General features: G+C 44.4%; 1 protein-coding gene across 3 annotated transcripts; it reads left to right on the top strand.

Annotated features, from left to right (window-relative positions):
- The first annotated feature begins 1,281 nt into the window (after positions 1–1,281).
- TMEM231 (transmembrane protein 231) lies at positions 1,282–22,264 on the top strand. 3 transcript variants are annotated; one of them, XM_019978696.2, is made up of 7 exons: positions 1,284–1,517; positions 1,624–1,793; positions 15,888–16,016; positions 16,614–16,757; positions 18,765–18,846; positions 19,965–20,070; positions 20,438–22,264. In XM_019978696.2, exons 1-7 carry the CDS (start codon positions 1,379–1,381, stop codon positions 20,616–20,618), a joined length of 951 nt encoding a protein of 316 aa, XP_019834255.2. In that variant the 5' UTR covers positions 1,284–1,378; the 3' UTR covers positions 20,619–22,264. The 3 variants fall into 3 exon arrangements, with proteins under 3 accessions (XP_019834257.2, XP_019834256.2, XP_019834255.2); XM_019978698.2 differs by lacking the exons at positions 19,965–20,070; positions 20,438–22,264 and adding an exon at positions 20,089–20,419 and having other exon boundaries at positions 1,282–1,517; XM_019978697.2 differs by lacking the exon at positions 19,965–20,070 and having other exon boundaries at positions 1,283–1,517; positions 20,449–22,264.
- The last annotated feature ends 1,366 nt before the right edge of the window (positions 22,265–23,630 follow it).

Below are 23,630 nucleotides of genomic sequence, written 5' to 3'. Positions count from 1 at the left end.
GGTAATCATTTTGAAATGTATAGAAATACTGAATCACTATATTGTATAACAGAAACTAACCTAATGTTGTGGTCAATGATTCTTCAAAAACGAACTCATTAAAAAGAGATCAGGTGATTACCCGAGGCAAGGTGGAGGGAGGGGAAAGTTGGATGAAGTCAGTCAGAAGATACAAACTTCCAGTTATAAGATAAATGAGTACTAGGGAGGTAATGTACAACATGATAAATATAATTAACACTGCTTTATGTTGTATATGAAAGAGTAAATGCTAAGAGTTCTCATCACAGGGGAAAATTTTTTTCTATTTCCTGAATTTTTAATCTATATGAGATGAGAGATGTTCAACAAATTTATTGTGGTAATCATTTCATGAAGCATGTAACTCAAATCATTATGTTGTACACCTTAAACTTATACAGTGCTATATGTCAATTATACCTCAATAAAACTAGGAGAAAAACCCACTTCTAGGTTGCTTTCAAAATAGGAGTATCTATGAGTGGATTTCATTCTGAGCACAAACTTCACACTAACTCGGCACTGCAAAGTGATCCTTTAGGGCCTTTTGATGGAGAACTTGGCTGTTGACTACTTAAAAAAAAATTCCTTCTGCCATGTTTGAAATACTAGAAAGCAGATGGGATGGGGCGGGGGAAGCATTCAATTAAGTAATCAGTTCAGTTCAGTCGCTCAGTTGTGTCCGACTCTTTGCGACCCCATGGACTGCAGCACGCCAGGCTTCCCTGTGTAACTTTATCTTTGAGGAGGACCACGGCTTCTTCTAAAATATAGCCTAAAGCTTATGCCCAATCAAGATAGCAAAATATAGCAGAGCTATACAGTATCTTTTTTTTCCCCTCGAACAGCAGGGAGATAGGTCTGTTTCCGTGTCTGCCCTGCTATGGAGTATAGTGAAAGCGATAGAAAATTTAGAAACAAAGGGACCCGGTTTGGTGTTAACCCGGGACCAAGTGTCTAGGACCACGGCCACATTTGTTTTCTGTTTGCCTCCAACGTACGGTGTGCTGTGATTGATTAGACTTAAGTGTACAATGAACCACATTGGGAATTAATATATGTGACTATTAATAAATAGTCAACATTTATGAAAAAAACCTTATTTTACAAAAATGTTAACCTCCACGATCTTGACGCACGAAAACGCCCTTTGGGAACGCGCAAGTAAAGCGCGACCACAGTATACTTGCGGGCCCCGCCCCGTTGGCCCCGCCCCCACGGAAGCCCGCCTGCTTGCTATTGGTCGCTCTCCCTGGGCCGTCGGTTGCCGTGGAGATCACGGCTATGGCAACCAGGAGAAGCCATACTAGGTCGAGGCTCCGGAACCGCCGAGGGGCCACGACCCCGCGACCCGCTCATGGCGCTCTATGAGCTCTTTGCGCACCCAGTGGAGCGGGGCTACCGTGCGGGGCTCTGCTCCAAGGCGGCGCTCTTCCTGCTGCTGGCCACCGCGCTCACGTACATCCCGCCTCTTCTGGTGGCCTTCCGGAGCCACGGTGAGTCTGCCCCCAGCCCGGGCCGGTGCGCGCTCCGCAGCGCTACGTGGCTCCCGCGCCGCCTCCCTGACCCCGGTCTCTGCGCCCCGCACTCTTGTTACCTCAGGGTTTTGGTTGAAACGGAGCAGTTACGAGGAGCAGCCAACCGTGCGCTTCCAGCACCAGGTGCTGCTCGTGGCCTTACTAGGATCCGAGCCGGGAGGCTTCCTCGCCTGGAGCACGTTCCCCGCCTTCAACCGGCTGCAGGAGGGTCATCTGCGCGTCCCGCTCGTCTCGGTGAGTGCTTCCCGCCTGCGCCCGGCCGCGCAGACTGGGCTGCGGAGGGGATGGGCGGAGGGCGCGGGCGGGCTGGAGGCTCCGGCCCCTGAATCGGGGGGGCCCGGTGTGCAGCTGAAGGAGTCACGAACCCCAGACCCGAGCTTCTGTTTCCTTTCCTGGGGGCTTGTTTGTTGGTACATTCGGCTTCTCCAAGCCGTCCCCCACCCCGGTTAAGCTGGCTGCTGCTGTCAGCGTCTCTGTTCTCTGCAGTCTCCAGCCCCTGGCATTTCCGTGGGCCTGGCCCTTCCTGAGGGAATGGTGGTCGCAGAGTTTGCTGTGTGAGTTGCGTTGTTCATCATTCCCTAAGTCGTGTCCGACTCTATGGTGGTGGTGGTGGTGGTGGTGGTTTAGTCGCTAAGTCGTGTCTGACCCTTGCGACCCCATGGACTGTGGCCAACCAGGCTCCTCTGTGCATGGGATTCTCCAGGCAAGAATACTGGAGGGGGTTGTCATGCCCTCCTCCAGGGGATCTTCCCGACCCAGGAATCAAACCCAGGTCTCCGGCATTGCAGGCAGATTCTTTACCAACTGAGCTATGAGGGAAGCCCCACTCTGCGAGTCCGTAAACTGCAGCACGCAAGGCTTCCCTGTCTCACTTCACCATCTTCCTGAGTTTGCTCAAACTCATGTGCATTGAGTCAGTGACGCCATCCAACCATCACATCCTCTGTTCTGGTTAATCACCCCGTTGTGCCTCTCAGCTGTGCGTGCGCCCACTGTCCACAAGGAAAGGGCAGGCAGTTTTAGGCGGACTGATACGTTGAAGCCAACGGGCTGATTGGTTAACCGACCTCCAGAATGCCCTGGCCAGGCCCGCCTCCCTGGGCTCACCCCCTTAGGTGCCGCTCAGTCCTGCTGCTGCCTGGGACTAAATGAAGCATTTTACTGTCTGTCATGTAGTATCTGGTTCAAGTTAAAGAGTGCTTCCTTTACAGTCACCCCTTTAAACTCACTTTCTGAAAGCATTTTCCTTTGGAAGTAGGAATATTCTGGATTTCCTTCTTCCAAAGTTGAATCTCTTTAGGTATCTGAGATGATTGGCCTACATTCAAATTTGTGTAGCTGAAAAAAAAAAAATTCAGACTTTTTTCCCAGTAACTGAATAAAATGGAAAAAAAATTTTTAATGTGACTGGCCATAAATGAATAACCACCAACAAAATATGGTTATGATTACTTTTTATGATTACTTTATTTTTTTTTATAATTATAAAAATGCCTGCTCATTGAAAATAGAGTTGCAGGTACATATAATGACATGAAATTAAAGGCTCAGTTTGGTGCATGTATCTAGACTTGTTAATTAACCTTCATTTTAAGGTCTGCTAGGGATTTCCCTGATGGATCAGTGGTAAAAAGTCCACCTGCCAATGTAGGAGGCATGGGTTTGTTCCAGGGGTCAGGAAGATCCCCTGGAGAAGGAAATAGCAACCCACTCCAGTGTTCTTCTCTGGGAAATCCCATGAACAGAGAAGCCTGGTGGGCTATATGGTACATGCGATTACAGAAGAACCAGACACAACTTAGTGACTAAACAACCAAATATTTCATGATATGGAAAGCTGTAATGGATTTACCAGTTTCCTGGTTTTTCATTTTTACTTTTTCACTATTAGAATATCACAGTGAATAAGATTTTGACTAAATCATACACCTTTAAACTTCAAATTGTGAGGAACTGGAATAGAAGCTGTTTGTTGAAATTGCAAAAATACATAGAAAGCTAAGCAAGCAAATAAAATAATTATTAACTCCAGAAAAATAGAAAGGAAAAATAATCAGAGTTATGAATAGTATTTCAGTTCAGTCGCTCAGTTGTGTCTAACTCTTTGCGACCCCATGAACTGCAGCATGCCAGGCCTCCCTATCCATCACCAGCTCTCAGAGTCTACCCAAACTCATGTCCATTGAGTCGGTGATGCCATCCAACCATCTTATCCTCTGTCATCCCCTTCTCACCTGCCCTCAATCTTTCCCAGCATCAGGGTCTTTTCCAGTGAGTCAGTTCTTTGCATCAGGTGGCCAAAGTATTGGAGTTTCAGCTTCAACATCAGTCCTTCCAATGAACACCCAGGACTGATCTCCTTTAGGATGGACTGGTTGGATCTCCTTGCAGTCCAGGGGACTCTCAAGAGTCTTCTCCAACACCACAGTTCAAAAGCGTCAATTCTTCAGCGCTCAACTTTCTTTATAGTCCAACTCTCACATCCATACATGACTACTGGAAAAACCGTAGCCTTGACTAGATGGACCTTTGTTGGCAAAGTAATGTCTCTGGGTTTTAATATGAATAGGATTTACATAATCATAATTAGGTGAACACTAAATGTTGACTAACCAAAAGAAGAGTTTAACTCTTCTGGGGGTGTGGGCTAGGAAGAGGCAAAGAAAATTAAATCATCCCTCTCTGTGGGAAGACAATAGAGGATGCCTGAAACAGAAATTGAGAAGTGCCAATATGAATGTTATTTAAAGATATGAAGGTACATTTCTAAATAATAAGATAAATGGGGTGAATTTATTTGCCGTGTGGGTGGAAGCCTCCTGGGTTTTTTAACAAACGTTGTTGAACATTTTGATCCTTTAAATGATCAGGTCCTTTAAATTTTTTTTTTTCCTTTAAATTTATTTAAAAAATAGAACTGGAATACAGACAAATTTCTTGCAGCAGCTCCTCCCTAATCTTCACACATGGCCCATTCTCATTTGAGGTTCTAATGCCTCTGGGGAAGGTGACTGTTGATGTGAGACCAGCATCAGGTATGCTTCCTTTTCCCTGTAAACCCACGGTTTCTTTTCCAACAGTAGAAGCAAAGGTTGTTTTTGTTTGTATGGTAAACACAGAAAAAATTAACTTGTTAGTTTTACTCTAGGTTAGCTTTCCCTGTCTTTTAAACTTTGGGTAGAAATTTTTTTCTTTACATTTGTGTATTCCTATTTATCATATTCTTCTGGGTACTTGAGTCTTTAAGAAATAATCATGAAAACTTAAAATAGTCATGAAAACAAGGATGCAGCATTAGGTTTCATTTATGTGTTCTTTTCACTTGTTTGTCCACCATAAACTGGTTTGGCTCCCCCGTTGGATTACTAGTTAGCTCTTATCTCTGTGACCAGAAGCCACTGCCTTGAGAGCACTGCCCACCAGGCCCCTACTTCTGGTGTGTGTGTGTTGCAATTTTATGAAGCCAAGACTACTTCTTATTTTTATGGTACCCAGAGCTATCAATACTCTTTAGTACTGGGTAATTTTGTACCATAAAACATAAAGCCAAAGTTCCTTTTTCTTAGTCTTTTCCCCTGTCCATTCCAAGCCTGTATCTGTAAGTAAATTATGACCTTGTAATTTGCAATCTTTCACAGTAAATTATTTGCTTCCTTCATGATTGACCTCTTGGTTTGAAAATAGTTTGAAATCATGAGATACAAATAAATGAGTTAGAAGATATAAAAGAAGTACAGGAAAAAAAAGTAAGTAAAAATTCTAGGAGAAAAAGAATAACACAAGTCTACCAGATATTAAACTATACCTTAAAGGTCTAATAAATAAAGTAGTATGGTTTGTAGACTTGTATAAAATATGGAAATGAACCCAAATATGACTAAGGTGGCATTTTTTAAAATATATATATATATATATATTTATTTGGCAGTGCCAGGCCTTAGTTGTAGCATGTGGGATCTATTTCCATGACCAGGGATTGAACCCAGGCACCTCTGCATTGGAAGCCTGGAGTCTTAGCCACTGGGACCACCAGGGAGGTCCCCTAAGGTGGCATTTTAAATCAGTGTGTAAAGATGAAGCTAGTCCTCAGAGACTGTATAGCGGAATTAAAGTCCAGACCAAAATTAAATTTAAAATATGAAATCACAAAACTACTGAAACAAATGAGTGAAAACTTTTAGATTTCTGAGTATGACATAAAATCTAGAAGGCATAAAAGAAACTTTTTTCATAAATCCAAGTACATAAAAAATAATTTTAAAACCTGTTGGCCTGGTGAAAACCAAAAGCAAAGTCAAAACACAAATGACAACTAGGGAAAAAAGTTTTACTATTTGTTTCACTTGTAAAGGGCTAATTTTCCTAACATAAAGTGCCTCAGTTCAGTTCAGTCGCTCAGTCGTATCTGACCCTTTTCAGCCCTATGGACTCCAGCACGCCAGGCTTCCCCGTCCATCACCAGCTCCCAGAGCTTGCTCAGACTCATGTCCATAGAGTCAGTGATGCCATCCAACCATCTCATCCTCTGTCATCTCCTTCTCCTCCTGCCTTCAATCTTTCCCAGCATCAGGATCTTTTCCAGGGAGTCAGTTCTTCGCATCAGGTGGCCAAAGTATTGGAGCATCAGCTTCAGCATCATTCCTTCCAATGAATATTCGGGACTGATTTCCTTTAGGATTGACTGGTTTGATCTTCTTGCAGTCCAAGGGACTCTCAAGAGTTTTCTCCAACACCACAGTTCAAAAACATCAATTCTTAAGCACTCAGCTTTCTTTATAGTCCAACTCTCACATCATTACATAACCACTGGAAAAACCATAGCCTTGACTAGACGGACCTTGTTGGCAAAGTAATGTCTCTGCTTTTTAATATGCTGTCTAGGTTAGTCATAGCTTTTCTTCCAAGGGGCAAGCATCTTTTAATTTCATGGCCGCAGTCTCCATCTGAGATGATTTTGGAGCCCAAGAAAATAAAGTCTGTCACCGTTTCCATTGTTTCCCCATCTATTTGCCATGAAGTGATGGGACCAGATGCCATGACCTTTGTTTTTTGAATGTTGAGTTTTAAGCCAGCTTTTTAACTCTGACCAACTGCCTAGTTTTGAAAATGGGTAAAGAATATGGACAGTTCATAAGAAGATGAAACATGCCACTGGATAAAAAAATCTTGTACACAACCTAAAAGTTGACAGTTATAATTTATAACAGGTATACTGAGGACTTCAAGCCCGGGAGGCTGCATCTCAAGTAACCCTGAGGAAACTGCTCAGAGGAGGTGAGGGAGGAGCTAAGATATTTAGGATAATTTGCAACAAAGGGCAAGTGGTAGGAACAAAGAGAAAAAAAGTGAAGTTGCTCAGTCTTGTCCGACTCTTTTCGACCGCATGGACTGACTCCTCAGTCCATGGAATTTTCCAGGCAAGAGTACTAGAGTGAGTTGCCATTGCCTTCTCCAAGGGATCTTCCCAACTCAGGGATCGAACCTGCATTGCAGGCAGACACTTTACCTTCTGAGCCACCAGGGAAGATCTTGAATAAAGGAGAACTACATCTCAAGTTAAGAATTTAAGGCCTTTGTATGTATGGGAAAATGCAAGAATTCGGGCTCAGTGAAATCAGTCCTTGGATATGTACCTCACTTATCTGGGGCCAGTATTCTGTGTTTTCACATCCCGAGTTTCCTCAGGGCTCACCTTCGATGGTGGCTGTAATAGCTGAGGACTGTGATATCCTGTGTTTACTGATACAGCAAGCAATATTCTATTTCTCCACAAATAACTCTTAAACATATGAAATCACACTCATAATTAGGGAGATGCAAATTCAGGATAATTGAGATATCTTTTTTTTAATCTATCAAATAGGCAAAAATTAAGGTTTCCTAGCACCATGGGCAAGATGCATGCAAGCACTCCTGTATATCACTGGTGGGAGTGTAGAGTGTAGAGCATCTTTGAGAAACTGATTGTCCATATTTGTCAAAATTACTGATTCATATGCCCATTTTTACTTCTAGTAAGGTATCTTAAGGTTTGTGCACACATATGAAATGACATTTGGAAAAAGGTGCTCATTGCAGCATTGTCTAATATCAAAAGATGGCAAGCAACTTATATAGTAATAGAAGACTCATTTTAAAAATTGTGTTACATCTACCTAGTGGAACAGATAGCTTTCTTTTTGAATGAAGTTAGATTTATAAATACGTGGTGCTTAGTTGCTCAGTCATGTCCAACTCTTTGCTACCCCATGGACTGTAGCCCACCAAGCTCCTCTGTCCATGGAGATTCTCCAGGCAAGAGTACTAGAGTGGGTTGCCGTGCCCAACTCCAGTGGATCTTCCCAACCCAGGGATTGAACCCAGGTCTCCCAAATTGCAGGCAGATTCTACACCATCTGAGCCACCAGGGAAGCCCAAGAATGCTGGAGTGGGTAGCCTATCCCGTCTCCAGGGGAACTTCCTGACCCAGGAATTGAACCGGGGTCTTGTGCATTACAGGCAGATTCTTTACCAGCTGAGCTACCAGAGAAGCCTGGATTTATATATACTGATACGGAATTACTCCAAGAGAAATTTGTTAGTATCAAAAACAAAAATTGTATATAATATGCTTCCATTTGTATAAAAATAGAAAAATATATATATGAATGTGTATATTTGCATATTCATACATGCCTGCTTCTGCTATCTCTGCTGCTGCTGCTAAGTCGCTTCAGTCGTGTCCGACTCTGTGCCACCCCATAGACGCCAGCCCACCAGGCTCCCCCGTCCCTGGGGTTCTCCAGGCAACAACACTGGAGTGGGCTGCCATTTCCTTTTCCAATGCATGAAAGTGAAAAGTGAAAGCGAAGTTGCTCAGTCGTGTCCGACTCTTAGCGACCCCATGAACTGCAGCCCACCAGGCTCCTCCATCCATGCTATCTCTGGAAGAATTCAAAAGAAGCTGACAACATTGATTACTCTGGGGGAGGAACTTAGATTCAGTGGGAGAAAAATCTTTTCACTAAATAGCCTTTTGTTCCATGGAAATGTAATATATATTGAAGATTTTTAAATTACTGATAAAGTGACAATTTTTAAAGGAAAAATTTAGAAAGTGCCTTGTTAAACAAAAGCAAACCAAAAAGCAGTAAAAAAGCATTTAAAAGCAGATAAGTATATAAAGTGGCAATTACTTAGGAAAATAGTTTGCAGTTCCTCAAAAAGTTAAACATGTGTCCCAGCATCCCTACCCCTAGGAAGTTGTGTACCTCAGAACTGAGGACAGTCTACACAGAAACTTGTGCACAAATATTGATAGTAGCCTCATTGATAATAACAATAACAATTTTTTTAAAAAGTGGAAACAACTCACATGCCCATCAGTGAATGAATGGACAACAAAATGTGTTATAGCCATGCAATAGATCCCTCAACCACAAAACGGAATGGAGTCATGACACAGGCTACAACATGGGTGACCTTTTTTTACTCAGTGAAAGAATCCAGCCACAAGACAGTACGTATTATCAGATTCCGTTTAGATGGAATGTCCAGGACAGACACATCTGTACAGACAGAGGTAGCTTAAGGATTCGGAAACGTGGGGAATTAATTGGCACAGAGGAGAGACAGAGAAAGTGACTGCTAATGAGTATGTGACTACTTTTTGGGCTGATAGAAGGTTTTGAAATTGGAGTTAGTGGTGATAAATCACCCAACTTTGTGAATATACTAAAATCTACTGAATTGTATTGATAGGAAAAGGGTGAATTTTATGATATGTGAATTATGTCTCAGTTTTTTTAAAAGTGGGTAGGCAAAACCCTGGTAATGTGCTTACAAACCATAGTAATACACATTGATATACATTTACTGTGCCTCTGGCATAAGCTAAGCATTTTATCATTAGGTAACACATTTAAATTTGTCTACGTAGTACTTGGCCTTTAACAAGTATTTAGTAAAGTGTTAGCCATTAATTTTTTTTTACATATGACATTATCTCTGAAGCTCACAGGAACCTTTTGAGGTAGAGGCTATACCCCAGTTTTACAGATGAGAAGAATGAGACTCAGAGAATTGACATAATTTCTGGCTCTCAAGTGAGCAGTCAGAACTACAGCTCATATTCCATGTCTTGTTCCCTATCTTGGACTCTTGTTCCATATCCTGGACTCTTCACCCTTAGTGCAGCAAAATGCTTTTCTGACTCTGAAGATAAAGGTAGACTGACTACAGCCTGTCCGAGAAAGTGCCGAAAAGTGTGAGAAGCAGTGGTTTTAGATCAAAGTTTCGACCAAATGCTTGAAGGTGGCTTTGCAATTGTTAACTTGGGAAAATGCCTTGGAAGTCACGAATGGTCAGTTCACCTTGCTTTGCTTCTGCTTTGGTCAGTTCACCTTGGACAGCGTCTTGATGCTTTTCATGCTTGAGAGAAGAAAAAGAGCACAGAATGACCAGTTTCCCTCAACGAGCCTGACTTGGTTCTTTAAGCATCTGTGACTCTGAGAATGTGGGGCTGAAGGCTGTAGGAGGGTGCAGGGAGATGAGTGGAGAGGACTGGGTATCAGACGTGTTTTTGCATGTCTCTGAAATCGGAGTGTGTCTGCCTGACAGTGGCATCGTACAGTAGCTATTAACCGGCTTGTCAGCTGAAGACAGGCTTGTCTGGGCTTCTTTGCCTGCGCTTGCGCAAACATCAGATGTGCCAGCACCAAAACTGGTAGAAGGGACATGAGCAACTTGAAAGAAAGCCCCGGAGGGACTTCCTTGGCGGTCCAGTGGTTAAGAATCCCCCTCTCAGTGCAGGGATGAGAGTTGGATCTCTGGTCTGGGAACTAAGATCCTGCACGCAGGGGACAGCAACTGAGCCCCCGAGCCACAAGTACTGAGGCCTCGTGCTGCAACTGAAGACCCCGCATACCACGACTAAGACATGGTGCAGCCAAAAATAAGTAACAGAAGAAGCGTTCTAAAAAAGAAACAATAATAAAGCATTTAACCCTAAGAACCAACTGAGAGGCAAGGAAGGGAAAGTTCAAGAGGCCCTTTAAAGTAGGACAGTTCCACATAATTGGAAAGCCTGCTTTAAAACTCAGACCAATGGATTTTATTTCCCTTTGTGAATGTTGTTGTAGATGGTCTAACACCAGTGTGCTGCATGGTACAAAGGACGAAACTGCTTAGAGAAGTATGGATAATACTGAGTCAAAAAATGATTCGAAAGAATCAAAATGTAGAGAAGTTTTAAGAATCCCTGGATCAATTTATTTTACGTATATTTTTCTATGTACATAAATATATATTAATATGCCTAGATCTAAAAGCTCTTCCAATGAGTATAAAATAAATTCCCTGAGTGATTAGAAAGCACTGTCACACAGTAGTTTAGGAAGTATTTTTGCTTTCTTGAGCGAAGTTGCTCCAATCATGTCTTGACCCTTTGTGACCCTGTGGACCGAAGCCTCTCAGGCTCCTCTGTCCCTGGGATTGATTCTCCAGGCAAGAATATTGGAGTGGGTTGACATGCCCTTCTCCATACCCTTAGATTCATTGAAGTATAGGTAGCAAGGATTTTAGAAGTCTAGGAGACGATGGAGTAGCGGTTCCTACTTTGCTGGAGAGCCAAAGACTGGTGTCAAAGAGCATTTTCACTATAAAAAGAAAAAGTGGGACACCCCAATGATGACAAGTATATGGTAAAGTGGACACAGGTATAAACTAGGAAATTAACTTAAATAAAAGAATATGACCCAAAGAATAAAAGGTATGGGACTTCCCTGGTGGTCCAGTGGTTGAAAGTCCGCCTGCCAATGCAGGAGACATGGATTCGATCCCTGGTCTGGGAGGATCCCATGTGCTGCAGGGCAACTAAGCCCTTGTACTGCAATGACTGGAGCCCTTGCATCTGGAGCGCTTGCTCTGCAGCGAGAGAAACCACCGCAATGAGAAGCTCGTGCACTGCAACTAGAGAGCAGCCCCTGCTCGCTGCAACTAGAGAAAGCTTGTGCCTAGCAAAACCCAGAGCGACCGAAAAGTAAATAAGTAAATAATTTTTTTAAAAAAAGAACAAAAGGTATGAAAACAAGCAAGAGCCAAATAAAATTCCAACAAACTATCAAATAGTGTAGAATCCCTGATGAGGAAAAAATGTTCCAAGTCAGGGCACTTTGAAAACAATGGCACTAGTTAAATTCACAGCTGCGCTTACAGTCAGATGCTTTGCTGGCTATGAGGTCTTGTCTCAGCTCCCAACCCACCCCTCTCCTTTGTGGCGCTCATGTTGAGATACCGAAACCCACATTCTCCTCTGACAAATGGCTGCCTGTTAGGTTCTGCCAGTAGGAGGCATGGTAAGCTTTGTTCTGGAGTGGCAGAAAACCAGAAATTGGAACCAGGGTGAAGAACCATCACAGGCTTGAAGCAAACAGCAGGCGTACATCCTTCCTCCAGCCTTACTGACTGGCTCCATGGGTTCTCCCTCCAAGCTCCAAAGGCATCAGCCCTCCCTTTTTGAGGTCTGAGTCCCAGCTCCTTGAGGCGTCCCAGCCTCTTCCTTTCCTTCTCCAGCCCTAGGCAGTCATCCTGCAAAAAGTGTCCCTTTTTTTGCCTTTTTTCTGCCACTAATGCCTATGTTATCAATTATCCCCTATACTAAATTCCCCTGTTAAAAATAGCTTGATTTTGTTTTTTTCTTTCTGATTGGACCCTGATCGATACATTTGGACTGATTGGCATTGACTAGATCCAGCAGTGCCTGCCTGTATTTATCTATCTAGTATGTTAGTATTGGTTTCACAGATATCTGTAGAGGATTAACCTGTTTTAACCCCAGAAATCTTTGAAATTAGCGTTCTTACTGGCTGTTACAGAATCGGGAGTCAGCAAACGGAAGTCTCAACCCCAGTCGCGTCATTGGGTCCCATACCCTGTTTGGACCTGAGTGTAGCTATAGAAAGAGTATGACAGTACCTACCTCTCTAATGATTGCTAGTTATTAGTAGTAATGAAACTTCTTGGATATGCAGAGGAATGAGACAGGACAATCTGTGGATATAAAGATTGCCCCAAGTTCACATATACCTTATAGAAATAGGGGGATGGTGAATTCTCTTAGCCAGACACATCCATTGGATTTTAGTTCCTAATCTTGAACCTGTGTTAAAGAAGTATTAGCTGTTTGAATACCTACCTTTGTAGCCGTTGGATTTGTATTAAGCTTCATTTAAAGTAAATGGAATTGGGATTTCCCTCATGGCTCAGTAGTAAAGAATCCACCTGCCGATGCAGGAGACACAGGTTCAGTCCCTGGTCTGGGAAGATCCCACATGCTGCAGGGCAGCTAAGCCCGGGCTCCACAAATATCAGCCTGTGCTCTAGAGCCTAGGAACCGCAACGCTGAAGCCTGAATGCTCTAGAGCCTGCGCTGTGCAACAAGAGAAGCCACCGCAAGGAGAAGCCCATGCTCCGCAACTAGAGAGTAGCCCCCACTCACTGAAGCTAGAGAAAAGCTCGCAAAGCAACGAAGGCCCAGCACAGCTAAATAAATAAATATGATTTTTTTAAAAAGTAGGTGGAATTAAATGACTGATCCCATCCGTGGTCCAGGTGATAGCACAGCAATGTAACCCACCTTACCAGCCTCAGGGGAGCGAGAGTCTTACTTGGTGACAGGTCCTCTGTGAGGAGGACATGGCAATCCACTCCAGTATTCTTGGCTAGAGAATCCCATGGACAAAGGAGCCTGGCGGACTACAGTCCATGGGGTTGCAGAGTTGGACATGACTGAAGCACCTTGGCACGCATGCAGCTCTGTGGGAGAGGCATCATTTGCACACTCACTCATCGCCATGGCTCTGTATCAGCCTCGTCTTTCACTGTCTCCAGCTCATGAACTCTGCTCAGGTCCACTGGCCTCATCTCAGCCTCGTAAACGCTGACCCACTTTCACCCAGAGCACGTGCGTTTTGTTAGCCTGGGTTAGTCCTCCTCGAGATGTTTCTGTACCTCATCACCTCACTTCATCTGACTTCTCGGACAGTCAGGTATTCCTGAATACCTTCTATATAAATTTCTGTTAAATTCCACCCTGACCATTCTCTGATTTTAGCTTGCTTCACTTTTCCCTGTGGCATTTAGCACTGCCTGACGTCAGCACATTGTTCACTGACTTACACTCTGCCTCCCTGGCTGGGAATGGAAGCTCCACTGTGGTGGGGACTTGGTCCATTTTGTTTGCCACTCTATTCCCAGAACCTGAAGCAATGCCTGGCACCTCTGGGACATAGTAGGCCCTCAGAAAATATTTGACAGGTTAATGAGCAGATTTAACAAGCAGACACCAATTATGGTGCTATACCAGATCTCTGCCCTCTGTGAACCTGGAGTAAAAGCATGCTGGTTGTTTTGCAAAAAGATCTTTCATAATCAACATCTGCTCCTTGAGTTTAAGTCTGGACATTTTAGTCCTGGAAACAGGACCAGATTTCAAGTCAGATATGTGGCTTCATATCCTGTCTTTACCAGTACTAGCTGTACTCCATAAATCCTTTAATCTCCCTGAGACATGATTTTCTCATATATGCAATGGGAATAGTAGTTGCTCTGCTTACCTTTGACTGATTGTAAAGGTCAAATGAAATGTGTCTCTCCCTCTGGGACTCTGAGAGTTCAGATTCTTCTGGCATTTCCCTCCTGACCACTGTCCTTCCTCTCTCGAAAGCTGTTGATCTTTGTCTTCCTTTATGACCCTCAAGATCCAGAAAAGCTATGGATCTACCACAGAGAGGTAACCTGACTTTGTCTTCCAAGTCTTCCCAGATATCAGCTGAAAAAAAAAAAATGCTCAGGAAGACAAGGCAGCCTCTTTTCCATCCTACTCATAATTGCTGATACATAATTGCCTCAGTAACCTGATCATCAGCCCTGGTAACAGATATCCCTGTGCTGCACCTGCAAAGCCGACAGAACGAGACAGAGAAAATAGTATCCAACAGAAGAGAGACGGTAGACTTCTCTATAACAAGGCCCAGGATAAGGACATTATTGTCTAGAAGGAAAGAAATGATTGAAAGGTTCTGAAAACTGAGATAACTCCATCTCAAGCAACCTTATTAGCCTGAAAAAGAACAAAGAATCTCTTCCCCCACATAAAGGTATGGAGGAGAACCACATGGCTCAGTAGATGGGGAATCAGGGAGGAATATGCTGATACACCATCGCGGAGTCCTTCTGGGAGCCTACGGAAAGGATCAGTTGTAACAGCGAGGTCCAGAGTTGCGCCACGGAATCATGTCCCCAGTGATCACATCTCAGTGACCGTCTCTCCTGCTCGTCCTCTTAGGGTCACTGTGAGGCAAGACTGGATTCTGGCGGTTTTTTATGAGCTGTAATCTGTCTTTCTCCCTCCTTGGATCTCTGTTCTCAACTGCTTTCATGTCACTAATTTATAAAGTACCTATGGAGTCTTCGGAGAAGGCGATGGCACCCCACTCCAGTACTCTTGCCTGGAAAATCCCATGGATGGAGGAGCCTGGTAGGCTGCAGTCCATGGGGTCGAGAAGAGTCAGACATGACTGTGCAACTTCACTTTCACTTTTCACTTTCATGCAGTGGAGAAGGAAATGGCAACCCACTCCAGAGTTCTTGCCTGGAGAATCCCAGGGACAGGGGAGCCTGGTGGGCTGGCGTCTATGGGGTCTCACAGAGTCGGACATGACTGAAGCAACTTAGCAGCAGCAGCAGCATGGAGTCTTACTGCCTTAATGATTTTACTTAACTTTCTTTTTGATTGTACTGATTGGTACTAAAAGATACACCACATTTTAAAGCCCTGACATCAATCCAACGTTGAGAATCTGAAGCAAAGACATCGTGGTTAAAGAACATACAAACAGCCTGGTGTTTTCTGCTGAGTCTGTTTGGGAAATGCAGAATGGCTGGGATTTTTTCGAAATCTGTTCTTAGGTGCTATTTAAACCTTCCCTATAAATTCAGGCATATTTCTTAAAAGGAAAGAAAATACCAGCAACAAAACAAAAAAGATCAAATGAGACAACTGAAAAAGAATAATACATCCAGATGTTACATTGCTTTTATTGCTGCTTCCAGGTCCCAACCAGTTTGGCCCTAGAATGTTTAGAAGTGCAAGTGTGCACTTCAGGGGCCATGTCTCTTTCCCCAGTACTGATCCACCTATAACTATTTAATGTTCTCTTTTTTCTTTCAGTGAGAGATACAATGCCTGTGTGTGGCAGAGTCTCTGTGTGTGTCCAACATACTCCACGCTGTGGAGTCCTCCTGGACTTATTAAGGACCAGGGTCATCAGCCTTTTTTGGATTTCCTAGGCTAGAGAAGAAGACAGGAACCAGGATGGGAAAATGGACATGTTGCATTTTAAACTGGAGCTTCCCCTGCAGTCCACAGAGCAGGTTCTAGGTGTTCAGCTCATCTTGACTTTCTCCTACCAACTGCATGTGAGTTATCTCCTTTTTGTCTTTCTTTTTTTCATAGTTTTTTTTTTTTTAACTATTTATTTATGTTTTGGCTGCTCTGGGTCTTCGTTGCTGCGTGTGGGGTTTCTCTAGTTGTGGTGAGCGGGGGCCACTCTTCCTCGCGGTGCGAGGGCTTCCTTGATTTGGAGCGTGGCTCTGGCTTTAGTTGTTCTGCAGCATGTGCAGTCTTCCGGACCAGGGATCGAACCCGTGTCCCCTGTATTGGCAGGCAGAGTCTTATCTACTACACCACCAAGGAAGTCCTCCCTTTTGACTTTCAATAGAACAGAGCCCCCCCTTTCTGATTTCTGGGAAAACTCACACTGCAGATGACTCTTTGCAGAAGTGTCATTTAGGATTTAGCTGCCAAAGTTAAATTTGAATGTTTTTCGTGAAGGTCACATTAATTTCCGTGAGCTATTAAGAGCTCCAGGGGTTCTGGGCAGAGCGCTTCCTGCATGGCTAAGCTCAGCACTAGGGGGACACCTTAGGCTTCAACCACAGATGAGTGATGCTCAGAACCTGGAACCATTCGGATCTGACTGAAATTGATATGGTCTCTCTTTCTAATGATTTCAGAGGATGTCGACATTTGTGATGCAGAGCATGGCGTTTCTCCAATCCTCCTTCGCTCTTCCGGGGTCCCAGTTATATGTGAATGGAGACCTGAGGCTGCAGCAGAAGCAGCCCCTCGGCTACGGTGGCCTAGACGTCCGGTACAACGTAGGGACGCTTCACTCTGCCCATCTCTTTTGCTTCTGTATTGTATTGTTTATCAAGTGCTTTGAAGAGGGAGCAAGTAACATTGGAAATAGCACTTCTCTGTGAGTGGCGCAGAAAAGGATCTCTGAGGAATTCTTTCCGTGAATCCTTTCGAAATATGGAGACAGATATCCCTGTTTACATCTTCAAAAAAAGAGGGAGAAGAATCTTTGTCTTTATCTAAGAACTGAATTGTTTGTAGTTTTGGGGTTTGCACACACACACACACACAGTGTATTCCACGTGATCTTTCTTTGCTAAGCTTATAACATAGGCCAGCCCCGAGGTAAGAGGTTTAACTGCATCATCTCATCCAGTTATCACACAGCCTCATGAGACGCCTCTGGTGCCGTTCCCTGCTCTCCAGCTGCTGTCCTGTCTCCGTCCCCCTTGCTCCTTTCTAGCCCCGGGGTCCATTTTGCTGTTCCTCAAACCTACGAAGCAGCTCCCGCCTCAGGGGTTTTGCACTTAGCTCTTCCTCTACTAAGTATCCACGTCACTTACCCTACTGCTCCGTCTGGACCCTGTTCAAAGCTCCTGAGCACAGTCCTTGCTTGACACGCTTCTAAAGAACATCCACCTGTCCCTCCAGCATCGCTCACCCAGGTTTACTCTTCTTACCTTCACCTGAAATATGAAAGGGAGGTTTCCAGTTTGTTCATTTGCCATCTCCCTCATCAGTAAAGGGGCTTCCCTTGTGGCTCAGCTGTAAAGAATCCGCCTGCAATGCAGGAGACTGGGGTTCGATCCCTGGGCTGGGAAGATCCCCTGGAGAAGGGAACGGCTACCCACTCCAGTACTCTGGCCTGGAGAATCCCATGAACTGTATAGTCCATGGGGTCCAAAGAGTCGGACACGACTTTCAGCGGTGAAAGCCCTGCTGTCTTCTGTGTTCTCTCGACCCAGTGCTTAAAACAGTGCCTGCCCATAGTAAGCACTCAGAATTGATGAGAGAATGAACTCTCACTTCACACATGAGGAAACTGGAGCCTACAGGGATTGATTAATTTTCCCAAAGCCCACAGAGCCATGAACGGTCTATCTGAGACCAGGACTCATGCATCCCATCACTTATCGCAAACCTTTATATTATCACAAGGAGGCCCATATAATTTGGGCTACTTCTGAAACTTAATAGGAAATGTTACCAGTTATTATAACCAGGACTGTCCCAGATAAACTGGGATTCATGGTCACCATAACCATAACTATTATCAACATACTATTTTTTTTTAAGGAGGGAATATAAAATATAAATTGAATGTGCTGTGCTGTGCTTAGTTGCTCAGTCTTGTCTGACTCTTTCCGACCCCATGGACTGTAGCCCACCAGGCTCCTCTGTCCATGGGGAATCTCCAGGCAAGAATACTGGAGTGGGTTGCCATGCCCTCCTCCAGGGGATCTTCCCGACCCAGGGATCAAACCCAGCTCTGCACACATTGCAGGCGGATTCTTTACCATCTGAGCTACCAGGGAAGCCCATGTTAGATTATGTCAGGAATGTGATACTAGAGAACAGCTCTTTCTCATCTTCAAAGGGTTATGTGCTTATTACTATGTGCACTTTATCGTCTTTCCATTTCTGCATTTCAAAGAGATCAATTAGGGAGCATCCAGACAAAAGCAAGAAAAAAGACAAAGGGGTTGAAAATGTAGTCTCTTAGAAAAAATGAGAAGACTCATTTCTCCCATTGGAATAGAGAGGGGAATTATATAAGTAGCTTTAAAACCTGTGAAAGATGGATATTGACCCCTTGTTTCCTTCCCTCCAGAAAGAAAGACTGAAAGTAAATGACTTAAATTGTTTCAAAAGAGTTCATTCATTTTTGAAGAAAATATTATCGATGCTGGAATAGGCCCCTAAGCACAAGAGGGTGGTCTCTGAGATCAGCCTGGGTGGGAAGGGGGTAGAAAAACCAAGAGTGCACGTCGCTTGTGTGCTCACACTACGCCCTCCCGTGCGTCCAGGTGTCTGTCATCAACGGGACCAGTCCGTTTGCCAGTGACTACGACCTCACCCGCATTGTTGCTGCCTATCAAGAAAGGAACGGTGAGTTGTGTGGACAGCTCATCCATCTGCTTCTCAAGGACTTTGCAGGTTAATGAAAGTATTAGAGAGAAACAGAATTAGAGCCCTTGTCATATGAAAATGTCGAAACCAATGAATGCTCAGCTATGGAAGGTGAACAGGTTGCTCAGAATTTGTTCTTTTCCTCCTGATCCAGAGACCTACACCCTAACTATCCTCTGCACTGCTCCTCTGATCCAGCAGGTTGGTGCCAATTCACTGCCGTATTTGTCCCACCACTGGTTTGGTGGATTTATGTGTATAGGTATGTGAGTTGCTTCCCACACCACACCTGTAAGAAAAGCCAAAGACAAGTTGCTCTCCATAGTGTTCAGATGGAAACAGGGAACCTGAGTGACTCACCACATGTCAGCAGCTGAAGAAGGAGAAAGCACCCAGGATTCTGGCTGAAAGGCAGATGGTGACCAGGGCTTCCAAGAGGCAAGACCATCAGGTCGTCCCTGAGTGTGCGCTTGACTCAGCATATCTGGCTGCTTGGTGGTCTGAGGTTTCCTCTAAAAGAATCTAAAGCATTGCTTGGCAACCAGACATCATAGATGGGATGCACAGACATTTAACAAGTCAGGGGACCACAATTCCAGTATTTCTTTCTGGTTTTATGTAATACATGAGCAGATTTATTCCAAAAATAAAGGAATTTTAGAACACGACTTAAAAACATTTATCTGCAAATCAACTTTTCTTAATTCCTTCCAGTCATTGTCCATATGCAGAGTTTTTATACAGCTCCTGTCACAGTTTAGAGACAGTTTTTTGTCTTCTGTACTTTGTAATATAAATATTTCCCCCACACCACTAGAAAGTTTTCATTGGTTTTCTTTTTAGAGGTAGCATAGTATTCCTTTGCTTAGCCATTTATTTGCTTAGACAGTTGTAGAACACAGTTTTTAACATCCTTTGACAAGTGTTTTAACAAATACTATGTGAGCAGCTTTGAACATTCAATTTGTCTTTTGAATTATTTCTTTGGAATGTGTTCTGAAGTGCAGAGTTGGCCTGAGAGGTCAGAGTATGTTACAGCCCTCAATATTTTACTGCCAAAGAGAGCATTCACAGATTAACTCCTGACTGTGTTGCAGTAACCACCATCCTGACTGACCCCAGCCCCATCTGGCTGGTGGGAAGGGCCGCAGAAGCGCCATTTGTGGTTAATGCAGTCATCCGATACCCCGTGGAAGTCATTTCATATCCTTTCTGTTAAAGGGCCAACAGTAGCTGGGTTTCAAAAAAGAAAAGAAGGATTCCTCAGATGTCTCAAGAGGGAACAGATGTGGGAAGCCTCAGACTGGAAATTGCTGCAGTGGTAGTCCCCCACAAATGACTCTGTCTGTCTGCAGTTCATACGGGAAAAAAATATTCATTTCCTGTTCATATGTCCTTTTGAGCAATTCTTCTAGGTCAGAATCATACATATTTATATCTTAATAATCTTTGATTGTCTCTTTTATCTTAAGGGTATTTGAAACATTTTTTGTGATTTTCTGTATAAACTAACCCTTTGGTGTAACATGTATGTAGCAAATGTCATCTGTGACTCCTTAACTGTTTGTACTTATCTACCAGGATTCTGGGAAATGATCAAGTTTGCGTGGATCCAGTATGTCAGTATCCTACTTATCTTCCTGTGGGCGTTTGAAAGAATCAAAAGATTTGTGTTCCAAAATCAGGTGGTGACCACAATCCCTGTAACAGCTATGCCCCAGGGAGAACTGTATAAGGAGCATTTATCATAAGAAGACCCTTTCTGAAAACTCTAAGCAAGACCGTGGCCACCTCGCTGTTGTCTTCTGAGAACTGCTGTCTTACGGAATTTCTGAAGAGAGTCCGTGGACACTTGCCCCCATGTGTGCTTTTCCCATCAGAGACAAAGAACAATCCTTTCTAATTTTCCTCTACACAAATTCTATATCTTCGAAGCATCTGCAGAGATAATCAGGGACTAGTTTGTTTGTAGAAATGTTTCTGAGGGTTCCTGAAGGCTATAATTTGCTTTTGTTTTTGTTTTTCGCCTCAGACTTGGATCTCGGGAGGAAACTACAGTCAGTTCAGACAGCTTGGAAAGAGTCCCATCTCTGGTGAAGCAAAGACTTTTCCTCTCTTGAACTGAGAAGCATGCCGTGTATTTCTTACCCCTGTTGTAAACCAGGTTTTCCTCTTTGCAGGGCTCTCTGGGGATAGATACGCAATCATCAGCACTTTCCACTCCTGGGCGTCTAAATTTCCACTCAGCACTGGTTTCCAGAACTGAGAGGCCTTTAACCAGCGATCTGGAGGGGGAGAGGGGAGCGCTCTGAGCACATGTGCGCGCGGGCGGGCGCCGTGAGGACACGCGGCCCGGCGTCCACCTGCCGCGTCGAACAGACGGGGGTCTGTGGCAGCCCCGCCAAGCAGCCCTTGATCCCGCCCGCTGGGGCCGGCGCTTGGCCTCGGGCTGAGCCCTGGAATAGCAGGCCGCGGTCAGCAGGGCTGCTGCGGGCACAGGCCCTCCGCGACTGTGGGGGAGTAAGCCGTGCAACAACAGGTCCTTTCTCCCTGGCCCTCGCCCAGCAGGCTGCACGCTTGGAACTCCCAACTCCTCGGCAGCCCTCCCCTGCTTGAAAGGGACGCGACAGAGGAGCTGCTGTTGCTATTGGCTCCTGCCGCCTGACAACCACAGAGGTTACTTGGAGGGCTAGCGGGAAGCCCGCGACTTGGGTTTCCTCTGGCTCAGGAACAGGGTGCCCATCACAGTGGGCCGCTTTGGGGAGGCACACAAGGAGCAGGGAAGGCCCAGAGGATGCCAGCCGCGCAGCCCATTCCGGGCCTGGCCATTAGCAGAATGACACGCAGTTCAGCCGGATCACCCTCGTGACTAAGTGAGCGTCTGCTAAAGAGACCCGGAATGGGCCTCTGTCGTACGTGGAACAGGGATTTTCCATTCACACTCCAAGGACCGCTGGACCTGCTTTATGATCCCGTGCTTTCACTGACATTGGAAGGACACGCCTTCTGAGAACCGCACTTCACACCCATCCACACACACCTCTGAGTTTTTATTTCCAAAGCACCTTTTCTTCCAGGCTGCCAAAATAAGAACTTTGCAAACAAAGCTGTTTTGAAGTATTTAAGCACAAAAAGATCCTAACACTGGTCCCTCTGCCTTTTCTTTTAATATTTTGAGCTGTTTATATGCCTAGAGTTTTTTGGTTTTTGTTTTCTTCCTTGAGATTTAAATAAAAAAGAGTTTCTGGTTTGAATCATCAAAAGGTAATGAAATACAGAAAGAGCTGAAGATGTATGTCAACATGGCTTCGTATTTTATTAAATTATTCTTGATGCCAAACATGTACAAAGAACCATGATGTTTTGTAAATTTATAATTAAAATGTTCAAACTGGAAGGTTCCATGTGGCTCTTTAGAGTGGGAGTGTACTTGGAAAAGGGAGGATGGGGAAGGCAGAAGTTGTGCCCACTTCTCCTGGTTATTCACCAGCAGCCTTGCTTTGCCAGGGCTCTGCCCAAAGACCTTGGAGCTTTTGTTAACTCTTTGGCAAAAGCCTTCTGGCCCCACCCCAAGTAAATGTGAGTTTTTGGTGGAATCCACATGACATGTGAAAATCATGGGCTGGAAAATTACAACTGCTTCTGGTGAATACCAGATTGTTTACAGATCAGATGTTAGTGGCTTCTGAAGATGAACCACACATATAGTTGCAGGAAAAAGGTGGGGAGATACACAGAAGTTTATCAACTGGGCTGTAACCCATAGCTGTGTCAGGGTCTAAGACAATATTTGGCAGGGGGGAATCTCTTACCTTGCAAAATGATTATCCAGTTTCTATTTGAATCAGGTGAGGTCCCATCATCTAAGAATAATAAAGCAATTAATAAAGCTTTCTTTCTTTCTCTTCATGTTCATGCTTTGTAAAAGAAGTTTTATTTCTTTGTGACCACGTAAGTTCTAAATGCCTATGGGAGGAAACGTGTAATTACAGAAACCTAAAGAAAATGAGTTGTCTGTAAATTGCTCTCTTGGCATTCTGATACACATCCTTTTAATTTTTTGTTGCCTTTTTTTTTTTTTCTTGCTGTCATAAATGACATTTCTATCAACCGTGCATATAAATCCTTTTTGTTACTTTTATTTCCTTAACATAGAGCCTAGAAAGAAATTATGATTTCAAAAAGCTTATGACCATTCTTAAGGATTTTAATTCATCTCGCCAAACCGAATCCTGGAAAGAATGCACTAATTTATAGTTCCAGCCGCAGAGATTTCTTTTTAGGTCGCACCACGGACTACAAGAGATCAGAATTCTCCATCTTGTTCAGATGCTTGGACTTTGTTATCTGTAGAGGGAAATAACATCTTTATTTACTGAAAGATACCGGTACCAGGACCTGCTATCAAGCCTGAGTCTCTGGGTTGAGGCTGGAGAAGCGGGGAGACAGCCAGCTGCAGGCCCAGCTCCTGAGGGCCACCTGGTGTCCCGGCGCCTCGCAGCCCAGCTAGTGCGCGGGGGCCCTGACATCCAGGTGACCCAGGCTTGGCTGGGGCCGAGACCAGGGGCTTGGGAAGCAGTTTGGATTCCTTTGGCTGCGAGGATGCCACCGAGAGCGAGCAGGGGCAAAATTAAGATTCGGTTTCTTTCACAAGGGCCTTTTGTGTTCCCAGGAGCCTCCCTTCTCTGGGGATTGATTGGAGGGCAAAACTCTTGGTCAACGAGTGGGATGAGAAGCGCCGCGCTTCTCGGGCACCCCGCGCC

The sequence above is a fragment of the Bos indicus genome, chromosome 18 (assembly GCF_029378745.1).
Source record: "Bos indicus isolate NIAB-ARS_2022 breed Sahiwal x Tharparkar chromosome 18, NIAB-ARS_B.indTharparkar_mat_pri_1.0, whole genome shotgun sequence".
NCBI lineage: Eukaryota > Metazoa > Chordata > Mammalia > Artiodactyla > Bovidae > Bos > Bos indicus.
Note: the sequence above shows the minus strand (reverse complement) of the source record. Positions and strands in the feature narration are given on the sequence as shown.

Bases quoted from the DNA above. Each gene is read 5' to 3' on its own strand.
- TMEM231 (XM_019978696.2), top strand. From the start codon at position 1,379: ATGGCGCTCTATGAGCTCTTTGCGCACCCAGTGGAGCGGGGCTACCGT. The intron at 1,794-15,887 runs GTGAGTGCTTCC...TGGATTTCCTAG, and splicing joins TGCGCGTCCCGCTCGTCTCG to GCTAGAGAAGAAGACAGGAA. The intron at 16,017-16,613 runs GTGAGTTATCTC...TAATGATTTCAG, and splicing joins CTTTCTCCTACCAACTGCAT to AGGATGTCGACATTTGTGAT.